This window comes from Nannospalax galili, unplaced genomic scaffold, assembly GCF_000622305.1.
Source record: "Nannospalax galili isolate Female #2095 unplaced genomic scaffold, S.galili_v1.0 scaffold85, whole genome shotgun sequence".
NCBI classification, from domain to species: domain Eukaryota; kingdom Metazoa; phylum Chordata; class Mammalia; order Rodentia; family Spalacidae; genus Nannospalax; species Nannospalax galili.
Window position 1 is genome coordinate 8,647,062 of NW_008358866.1, and position 11,919 is coordinate 8,658,980.

Consider the following 11,919-nt stretch of genomic DNA (forward strand, 5'->3'; position numbering starts at 1 on the left):
TCAATCTGGGTCTTAAAGTACTGTAGTATTGTTTTTATGAAGTTGGGCGCACCAGAGTTTGGTGAATATATTTTCATGATTGTAATAACTAATTGATTCATTGTTCCTTTGAGGAAAATGAAGTGGCTCTCTTTGTCTCTTCTGATTAGTTTTAGTTTAAAGTCTCTTTTATCAGATATTAGAATTGCTACACCTGCTTTTTTCTTAGTACCATTTACTTGGCATATATTTTTTTCCATCCTTTCACTTTGAGATTGTGTTTGTCCTTGAAAGTGAGATGGGTTTTTTGCAGACAACAAAAAGATGGGTTTTGTTTCTTAACCCATTCACATAGTCTGTGAATGGGGATTTCAGTCCATTAATAAAAAAAAATATTAATGAAAGATGTGTATTGAATCCTGTCATTTTTATTTCTGTTCATTCTTGATATAGCTGTGCATTTCCAAAGTTATACCTGCATTGAATTTCTTTCCAGAATCCCTTGTGTATAGTCATTCCCTTCTTCAGCTTTTTGTATTGCTTCATTTACTCTCTCAAGGGCTGGTTTTGTGGACATTAATTCTTTCAGCCTATTTATGTCATGGAGGATTTTTCTTTCCATTTCGACTATAATGGACATTTTGACTGGGTATTGTAATCTGAGTTGGCATTTGTGGTCATTTAAAACTGGGGATACTTTGGTCCAGGCTCTTCTGGCTTTCATAGTTTGCACTGAAAAGTCAGCTGCAATCCTAATGGGTTTTCCTTTGTGTGAGACTTGTTGTTTCTCTTTTGCAGCTTTCAGTATTGTCTCTTTGTTTTGTACGTTTAGTGTTTTTACTATGATGTGCCGTGGAGAGTTTCTTTTCTGGTCCTGTCTGTTTGGTGCTCTATATGCTTCTTGTATTTGTATGGGCGTGTCTTTCTTTAATTTTGGGAAATTTTCTTCCACGATTCTGTTTAAGATCTGGTCCATGCCATTGTCTTGGGATTCTTCTCCTTTCTTTATGCCTATGATTCGTAAGTTTGATGTTTTTATGGTGTCACACAATTCCTGCATATTCCATTCTTGTGATTTCTTAAATTTTTCATAATCTTTGCTTGAGTGGTCTAGTTTGTCCACTTTATCTTCCAGTCTTGATACTCTGTTTTCCATTTTGTTCATCCTCATGGTGAGGCTTTCTCCTGACGTTTCTAATTGGCTTACTGAGTGTTTCACTTCCTTCTTCATTTCAGCCTGAGTATTCTTCAATATTTCTAACTTTTCTGAATTCATTCAAAAGTTTATCCTTATCTTCCTTCAGTTCTTTGATTTCTTTGTGTGTTCTTTAAATTCACTGAATTCTTTTATCATGTTTGTAATTGTTCTTTTGAGTTCCATGTCCTGCATTATCTCTAGGGGGTTCTCATTGTACTCCTCTGGAGGAGGAGTATTTGGTGGGGATTTGTTATTTTGGTTTTTCATATTATTATTTTTTCACTGTGATTTTGACATGTGAATTTCTTTTGTAGTTTCTGATTCTTGTGTGGGACTCAAACCTTCAAGTTTAGGTCTGCTTCTTTTTGTGAACTTCATGGGTCTTTGTGGTTTTCCTTTTGGGCATGAAAAGCTGGTTCGTCTAAGCTTCCAGTTCTCTCTTTTGATTTTATATTGGAGTGGCTGGCTTGCTTTTGTTTTCAGGAGTTCCCACAGAGGCCCAAGACAGATGAGGATCAGACACTCTCAGGCTTTCTCTTAAGGTCTGGATCCCTCCAGGAAAGATTTTGGCCTAAGGAATTTGGGGGTTGGATTGGCCTGGGAGCCAGGCCCAGGAAAGATGCTGGCCTAGGGCAGCTGGTGGCCATGCCACCCAGAGATGCAATAGCAATTGGGGGGTGGGGGGAAGAAGCGGCCCCAGGGTCTCCTGGGGACTGCACTGAGGAGCTGGGTTGGTCTTGATGCAAAGGATCAGGAAGAAGAAAGGTCAGCCCTGGTGTCCTGGAAAGACTCTAGTGGGTGGTGCAGGCCCTGGGATGCAGAGGGAGGTGGGGGCAGGGCCAGGCCCAGAAGCAGTGCTCCTGGGGACCAGAGAAGGCAGTGAGTTGGTTTGGATGAAGAGAATCAGGAAACAGTAATGTTTCCCCAGGTGTCTGGGGTCCCAAGACAAGGAATGGGACCGGACCCAAACTAGAAGGAGAGACCTTCCGCGGAGATGGGAGGGTGAATGAAGCTGGGGGAGTCAAGGCGCAGAGGGCGTGATGGACTTACCCCAGAGAGAGGCCCGCGAGTCCTCCAGGCTACTTTTAGTACTATTAATAAACAATTTCAGTAGAGACTTTAAAAATATCTACTGTAGAAAGTAAATACCTAAATAAGCTATAAATGTTAAGAATTTTTATGATTAAATCTGGGAATACAAACCAGAAAGATTTAAATGTAGTCCATTCTATTCCTATGGTTGTAGGAATTTATAGCAGGCTTTACAGTATTAACTGTTTTCATGTAGAAATAAAAAGTGTATCTTGTATTCTTGATCTTCTTAAGTCTGAAGTGAAGAAAGATTATTTTGTATTGGTTATTTTGACAAGTTGTGGAACTTTATGTACATTATTAAGTTTAGTTTTTAAAATAGCTTTCCAAAATAAATATCTTCCAGATGACAAACTAAGGTTGATGTTAAAGTCTGGCCAGTAGGCTAGTTTTATCTTAAAACCATTTCATTTGTGTGTGGTGGCACACACCTATAATCACAGCACCCAGGAGGCAGAGACAGGAGATTGAGGCCAATTTGCTCTGCCTACCAAGTTCTAGGCCAAGAAGATACTGTCTCAAAAATATTTTTAAAAAGATCATTTCACTTTGCAATACCACATAGCATTAAGGAAACTGTGTGTGTGTGTGTGTTTGTGTGTGTGTGTGTGTGTGTGAGAGAGAGAGAGAGAGAGAGAGAGAGATAATTACACTAATCTAGTTTAGAGTATCAAAATAATAAATGTCTTTCAGACAGAAAATAGCATTAAGAGCTGTGGTGGCCTGAGATTAAGAAGTTAAACCTGAACCAGACTCAGGATAGGAATCTGAGTGCAGGCTATCCAGCAATATAGCCTTTCACCTACTTATTCTTAGGTGTAAACCCCCCAGCTTCAGGCAGACTCTTTGTCCTTAAAATTATTTTTATGATACATCTTTATTTATGTACCTTCTAAGTTTACTTTTACCCTACCATTTGTAGGAAGCTACTGAAGGTTTTCTAAATCACTGGCCTTTCACCTGTATTCTTATATTGTCAAATCCTGAACCCTGGTATTGCTGAAGCTAAGTATAACCAAGGCTGTGCCAGAAGTGTTTCCTTACTCCTCTTCAAATGATATATTTTAATGTTTGTTCTGAAGACTCGAGTATGTACTTTTTAGTGAAAAAGAAGAAAAAGAATGCAGATTGAATTCAAGTAGCTATTCTTAAACTATTTTTCCTTTCTGTATTCTGTCCCTTATTAAATCAGAAATACAGGGCAGTGGGGCCAGTGACTCTTATGATTTACCCATGGTGCAGCTGTACCTCAGGGTAAGAGACTGAATAGAGGTTAGATATACCAAATATAGTAGTGAATAGCATTTGTTTTTCTTGAAATGACCTTTGTATTTATTATGCCAGTGACCAGTGTATCATTTTTAAATTGGGACAGTTGGCCTTTTCTATTTCATTTGTTATTTTATCTTATATGATGATTAATAACCTGTTTTGCTCTGTTTCTATACTCTTAGATAGCTTCTTTCAGCAAATAACTGAAACATATCCAGAATCCAGGCACTTCTGTTGCTAAATTGAGTTGTCTGAATTACCTTAGTGTCTCTAAATTGCCCTTAAATCATGCTTTCCCAGAGTGTTTCCAACACTGGAACTAGATTTTTTTTTACACTTTTTTATTTTTATGCAAGTTGAGACTTATAGAAAAGTCAAAAATTCTTACCTAACTTCCACTCAGTTTCCTCCAATGATAATCTCTTATGTAGCCACGGTTCCCATATCAAAACTAAGAAATTAACATTGATATAATACTATTCACTAAAACCACAACTGTCCCTCTAATCCATGCTTTCTCTACCCATGGATTCAACCAGCCATAGATCAATAATACCTGGAAAACCTTGCATCTATACTGAACATTTACTGACTTTTTTTCTTGGCAGTATTCCCTAAACATATAACAGCTATTTGTATTTATATTCTTACCTAAAACATTATAAGCATATTAGGTATTATGAGTAATATAGAAGCAAAAGTGGTTTAAAGGAAGAATTAGGAGAAGGTATATGTAAGTTATATACAAATAATCATCATTTTACAAGAAGAACTTGAACATCCAGAGCCTTGAAACAAAACCCCCAAGAATACTGATCAACAATTGAGTATGCTTTATTTAGATTTATCAGTCTCCCACTTTTGTCTTATTTTTCCATTTTATAATCTAGGACACTGCATTAGTTCTCATGTACCCTTAGTCTCCCTGATGTGTGAAGAGCTTTGTTATCTTTTCTCATCTTCATGGCCTTAACACTTTTTATTAAAGAGTTATTAACCAGTTATTTTGTAGAGTCTCTCTCAATTCCAATTTCTATAATATTTTCTTACTTAGATATGCATTTTTTCATGAGAATACTATACAACATAGGTAACTTTTTAGTGCATCAAATCAGATTACATGGTGTCAGTATGTTATAGGAGGTGTTAGACTTGGTCACTTGTTTAAGGTATTGTCTCCTGTATAACTCCATTATAAATTTACTGGCATCCACTTAATAATTATTAATATATTAGAGGAGATGATTTGAATATGTGCAGATATCCTCTTCTCAGTCTTCTGCCCAGTAACTAAAAATTTTATGAGCTGGTACATAAGGCAAGTTAAAAGAAATAAACTCTTTGGACTAATAAGTGAATTTAGCAGGTTCACAGGATACAAGATCTGTGCAAATTATATTTCTGTATACTAGAAATGAGCATTTATTTTGTATGCATGAGTTGTATGTGAGATGTATGTGTGGTACACATGGGTGCATGTGTTTCAAGTATCATGTGTGGAGGCCAGAGGTTGGATGTCTTTCTCCATTCCTTTCCACTTTTCTTTTTCAAGATAGGGTCTTACTAGACTTGAGCTTGTTAATTCAACTGGGCTTGCTGGCCAGTGAACTCTAGGGATTTGCCTTTCTCTACCCTCTCATCTTCCAGGGCTAAGGTCTCTCTCACACACACTGTCACGTCTGACTTCTACATGGGTGCTTTGGAACAAACCCAGGTTGTCTTGCTTATTCAGCAGGCACTTTACTGACTAGCCATTTCCCCAGACCCTGATCTTTTGATTTTTTTAAAGGAAGATTTATAATAGCACCCTCAAAAGAAATGCAGTATAAATCCAATATTATATATACATGTAATATCATATATTACATAGAAAAATATTACTTAAAGGTTTTGAATCAAACAAAGAATGAACAGTTGTTTCTGGCAATAACAGCTATATCTGTGAAAAAGTAAAAGGACACACAGCTAGCAAATTTCCAGTCAAGATTTCTGAGGCTAAGGAACTGAATGGTATGAGCTCTTAATTTTATATGATGTGTTTCTGGTGACTTTCAGGCTTATTGATCAAATTTTAAAAACGAAACAGATTTGACAACTAAAAGCCACAAAAAGCATTTTCATACCATTATATCATTCAACATGAGTTGTAATATTTAATGCTCATTTAGAGTATTTTTTTTTAAGAAAAGTTATCCTGTAACTATATAAAGTACTTCTAAGATACCATTTTTGTTAGATATTTCTTTCTCTTTTTTTACATCTTCATTGGAAATTATTTTTTCCTATAGAACATTTTGCTAAAGTAATGTTTTTAATGTAAATCAACAGAAATGTGTTATTAATCTAATATACAACACTGAAGATGTTTATAATTTGAGCAGTATTGTATCAGGGGAGGTAAGATCAAAACAGTGGTCCATAGCCTTAAGAAAGACACTTCATAATCTGCAGGATAGCCTTTATATTTGTGTAGATAAAAATGTACAGTATAGGGACTGGAGAGATGGCTCAGTGGTTAAGAACACTGGCTGCTCTTTCAGAGGACCTGGTTTCAAATCCCAGCACCCACATGGCAGCTAACAGCCATTTGTAACTCCAGTTCCAGGGCATCCAACACCCTCTTCTGACCTCCAAGGGCATTGGACTACACAAGTGCACTTACATATATGCAGGCAATACACTCATGCACATAAAATAATATTTTTTTAATGTACAGTATAATAAAATCAAAAGGGGAGGGGACTGGAGAGATGGCTTAGTGGTTAAAGGCAAGCAGAGGACTCTGGTTAAATTCCCTGCACCCACATGATGCCTAACAATTGTCTATAACTCCAGTTCCAGGGGATCCAACTCCCTCTTCTGGTCTCTGGGCATTGCACAACACAGGTGCACTTAAATACACCCAGGCAATACACTCATACACATAAAATGATAAAATATTTTTAAAAATGTACAATATAATAAAATCAAAAGGGGAGGGGACTGGAGAGATGGCTTAGTGGTTAAGAGCACTGGCTGCTCTTGCAGAGAACTCTGGTTAAATTCCCAGCACCCACATGATGGTCAGCCATTGTCTGTAACTCCAGTTCCAGGGGATCTGACGCCCTCTTCTGGTCTCTGTGGGCATTGCACAACTTGGGTGCACTTACATACATGCAGGCAATACACTCACACATAAAATAAAAAATAGCTGGGCATGGTAGCACACGCCTTTAATCCCAGCACTTGGGAGGCAGAGGCAGGCGGGTCTCTATGAATTCAAGGCCAGCCTGGTCTACGTAAGGCGTTCCAGGCCAGCTCTAAAAGAAAAAATAAAATAATAATAATAAAGAATTTTTAAGATGTACAGTAAGTTGAATAGAGTTCTTACTAAGAATCACATAAGCCAAGTGGCATAGGTTACTACTGTACTCCCAGCACTCAGGAGATAGAGCAGAATCAGGAGGATTGCCAATTCAAAGCCAACCTAAGGTCGCATAGTGAGATGCTCTCCTAGTTACTTTCTATTGTTGTGATAAAACAATGACCAAAAAGCAAGATGGGGAGGAAAAGATTTATTTCAGCTTACAACTCTCATCCATCACTGAGGGAAGTCAGGGCAGGAACTCAAGACAGGACAGGAACTCAGAGGCAGGAGCTGAAACAGAGACCATGGAGGATGCTTCTTACTGGCTTGCTTCCCTAGCCTATGCGCAGCCTGCCTTCTTATACAACACAGGACCACCTGCCCAGGAGTGACACTGCTCACAGTGGGCTGAACCCTCCCTCTCACTCAACAATCAAGAAAATGCCCCACAGACATGGCCATAGATCCGTCCAGTGGAGGAAATTCCTCAGTTGAAGTTCCCTCCACCCAGGTGTGTTAAGTTGACAACTGAAACTATCCAGCACAGATGCTATCTCAAAGCACAGTAAAAAAACTATTACACTAAACTTAAAAATATATTATTTTTATTGTATGAGTGTATTGCTTGTAAGTGCACCCATGTCATGCAGTGTCTATGGAGGTCAGAAGAGGGCATTGGATCCCCTGGAACTGAAGTTAGGATGGTTGTTAGCTACCACATGGGTGCTGGGAATCAAACCAAGAGCAGTCAGTGCTCTTAACCACTGAGCTACTTCTCCAGACCCTTATGCTAAACTTCTAAATGCTTACAACTGTACAACAAAATAGTCTTTTACTGAGACTAAATACACCACTACTCATTCTATTAAAAACAAAATAATAAGCCGGGCGTGGTGGCGCACGCCTTTAATCCCATCACTCGGGAGGCAGAGGCAGGAGGATCTCTGAGTTCGAGGCCAGCCTGGTCTCCATAGTGAATCCAGGACAGCTGGGGCTACAGGGAGACCCTGTCTCAAAAAGACCAAAAGATGATTGATTGATAGATAGATAGATAGATAGATAGATAGATAGATAGATAGATAGATTAAAATAAAGTCTAGACTGTTCCTGAAAAGTCCTAGAACATACTGTGAGAAATATAGAGTGTGGGAGGGAGGGGTTTGCTCATCTAATTTGAGAATAGGCAGTAAAGAAGCACCATGTTTAGCTAAAGTCTCAACAATTTTCTTTGTAAGTAGTATGATCAAATTCATGTATCTGTATTTATAGTGTATATGTGCCTCCAAGTACATATAGGCGTACATCATCAAGGTGGTTATTTAATGCAATGATAGCAGTAGTTATCTCAGATAGACTGGGTTTTATAGTTCCTTTTAAAGTCAGGACTTCATGTCAGGCTGAGAACTCATTATGTAGCCTAGTATGGCCTTGAACCTTCCTTTTACCTCCTGAGTGCTAGTATTACAAGTGTGTGTTACCACACCTGATATATGTAATTCTGGGGATCAAACCATAGTTTCATACATGCCAGGCAAGCACTCTACTAAACTGATCTATGTTCTCAACCCCTAGGCATTGTTTTTCTTGGGGGGGGGCTCATTATTCATATTTTCAAAAAATTATTATGTGTATATATATTTTAAGCTTTAAAAAACTGTAATAGAAACATCTTTGAAAACCTAGTTTGCAACCTCAATGAGTATAATGGTGAATGAACTAGAAAATATACTTCTATAGTAAGCAGTTAATACCTGTCTAAAATAGATTTGGTGATGTCTAACCTTGATACTGAGTTGGAAAGATCTAAGAGCTTTTTATACAGTAATATCTACATAGTGAAATTACCCAAGGAGCTTAAATACCAATGCATGGGTACCACCCTTGACATTCTGTCTGGGCTATAGCTTAGCCAATAGGACTCTTTAAAGTTCTTCAGGCTATTAGGATGTACAGCCACAGTTAAGAGCTACTATTTTATAGAAAACTTAAAGGAACAATTCTTTTTCCATCCTTTAAGTTGTATTCTTTTGAAATGTTTACTGCTTTGTACAAAAATCACATTGTACAACATGAACATTATTTTTAAATGATTTTTAAAGCTATGCTTTGGTGTCATTGAATCGAAGGGGTAACATAATAGTTTGCCTCTTTTCTGTCTTTTATATTATCACAGGCATAAAATAATTTTTTCCCTAAGGCATAAAATAATTACATGCTTGTCCTGTATAAAAGCCTTTAATTATCTGTCCATTTGGGGCTGAACTATGCGTTCCTTATCTGTCCCAGTCTGTTTTCAGTTTTGTCATCTGTCATTCAGTGCTAGAGACCCTTAACTCAAAGCATGCTTTATCACTAATTCTCCCATAGGACTCTTTTTTTCATACCCACTTTTGTTTATGGTATTGCCTTTGCCCTAATTTTTATCATATTTCTGTTATGGACATGGAACTCCTGAGACAATACTGCAGTAAAGGAGGAAAGACTTATTTTGGTTCAGTTTCAGAGGTTTCAGTAGATGATCCCTTGGTCGTGATGTTTTGGTCCTATTGTGGTACATTGTGGCAGGAACATATATCAGAAAACAGTTCACCGTAAAGTGGCAGGGAAGCAAAAAGAAAGTGAAGAAGAAATTAGCACCTCAGTGCCCTCTTTGGAAGCCTGTTTTTTCCAGTGTCTTAACTTATTCCTAATAGTTCCATAGGCCAATGACCAGGCCTTTGATATATATGGGATTTGGGGGCTGGGGGGGGCATTCACACCATAGCAATCATAGTTCAACTATAGATTGAGAAAGAATTACTTAGTTGAGTTGTATGTATTTTACATAAAATTTATTTTATAATCCTTATAGCTGTGCCTAAGAAATAGTCATTTTCTTTACTGTACAGATGGGAACTTGACATTTCCAAAGGGTAAATAACTTGCTTAAAATTAGTTTTGGTAAATATGGTATTTCAGGTTTCAAATAATTTGTTTCTTTCCTTACATTGCTTCAGTAGTACATGCCCATGTGATGTTCATCATGATTTCTTTTTACTTTATTTATTTATTTATTTATTTATTTATTTATTTATTTATTTATTTATTTGGTCTTTTCCAAACGGTCTCCCTGTAGTCCCAGCTGGCCTGGAACTCACTATGTAGACTAGGCTGGCCTTGAACACACAGTGATAACTTTTATAGGGAAAAGTTTAGTCTATAAATCCACATAGTCTGTGTAGAAAATGTTATAATTTAACAATGAGTTAATTTGAGTAGTGTTAAAAATTCGAGATTATTTAGCTAAGATAAATTTGGTAACATGTGATATTGTTTGTTCTCTTTATATGCTTCCCAGATTTTAGTAGTGTTTGTAATTTTCTGCTTTGTGATTCCTGTTTTACAATCTGATTTGAATAACTTCTCCTTTGTTAGATTGTGAAGCATGTTGTAGAAGCATTCATGAAGTGACTGAAGGAGGAGAGAAGGAGCCACTGCCCATCGGAAAATAAAACACAACATGGGAAATACAACCACCAAATTCCGAAAAGCACTCATCAATGGTGACGAAAACCTGGCTTGCCAAATATATGAAAATAATCCTCAGCTAAAAGAATCCCTTGATCCAAATACATCCTATGGAGAGCCCTACCAGCACAATACTCCATTACACTATGCTGCTAGACATGGAATGAATAGAATATTAGGGTAAGTACAACCATAAGCCCATTGATAAGAAGTGAAAGGGAAGACAGCTGTGATCTTTGTAAAATATATTCTGGCATATGTACATGTCGTAAGAGAAGTTAAACTTTCAAAAACTGAGTGTACCTAAGTTATTTTGATATGATTGTGATTTAGTATGATTTTCTTTATTATATTAAATTAGATAAAAGCTTTAATAATAGTGAGGGTAACTCACACATACTAGTTGCTTTGAATGTATTTTAATCTGTGGTGTACTTCGTAGTATTATTTTTAATATTTTATTATTTTTATTTTATGTGTATGAGTGTATTGCCTGCATGTGTGTGAATGCATCCGTGTCATGCAGTGCCACAGAGGTCAGAAGAGGGCTTCGGATTCCCCTGGAACTGGAGTTAAGAATGGTTCGTAGCTGCCATGTGGGTGCTAGGAATCAAACCCGGGTCCTCTACAAGAACAGTCAGTACTCTTAAGTGCTGAGCCATCTCTCCAGCCCCTTATTTTCACTTCTAATGCTAAATATCTCTGAGTCATTCTTGACTTTAGCCACCTACTACTAAGTAGTACTAATCACTTAGTTGTATCTTTCTTCCTAGTCCCATTGGCCCCAATTCACTCTTATCACCCCCACTCCCTAAAGTATCTGGCTCCTAGGTCATCTTTTCTCAAGGCCACTCCTCTTATAATATTATTTCCAAATTAATCTTCCTAAAGCATAGCCTTTCAGTGCTCTTTCTGCCATGAAAATTATACAGTAATACCCTATTGTCTGCATTCTGCATAGTTTCCAAAACTCTTGACTTCTTTCCTTCTACTTGGTTAGCCCAATCTCTCATTCTCTAATGTGGCCTTGTCAGTTAAATTGGTTGATTGACTTCTCTCCAGCTTCCTCCACTTTTAGGAATGCTGCTCCCTTAGTTTTCCTGTTAGCTCATTGATCCCCAGATGTATTCTTTTATTCTTTTTTCTCTGATTGCCTGTCCTTTAAGTCCTAACTTAGCTTCTGCCTTATTTATGAATTCATCCCCAAATAATTGAACATACAGTATTCTTTCTGTTTTCTGAGATTCCTACAACTTACATTTGAAACCCGGCTATCATTATTAAACTCATTCCCTCCACTAGATAGTAAATATCATAAATATAAAGTTACTTAGTATTTTCCTCAAATATTGGATACTTACTCTAATAGATTTTTTTTTTTTTTTTTTTGCTTAAGTGGGATGTTTCTTGTGCAGTTAAAAAATTTAATTTGGCCTCTTAATATTGAACACTCCAATAACATTTAACATCATCTTAGGTTTAATTAATTAAAACCTATTTAAATATAAAATATGTATATTTTCAC

At 37.0% G+C, this 11,919-nt stretch overlaps 1 protein-coding gene across 3 annotated transcripts in view; it reads left to right on the top strand.

The window, feature by feature from the left end:
- Window positions 1–11,919, top strand: part of Ankib1 (ankyrin repeat and IBR domain containing 1) — a 142,102-nt gene that overhangs the window by 34,587 nt on the left and 95,596 nt on the right. For all 3 annotated transcript variants that reach the window (XM_008822540.2, XM_008822541.3, XM_029558357.1), the window contains exon 2: window positions 10,302–10,574. In XM_008822540.2, coding sequence (XP_008820762.1) covers window positions 10,387–10,574 — 188 coding nt within the window. In that variant the 5' untranslated portion in view covers window positions 10,302–10,386. The remainder of the gene's footprint in view (window positions 1–10,301; window positions 10,575–11,919) is intronic.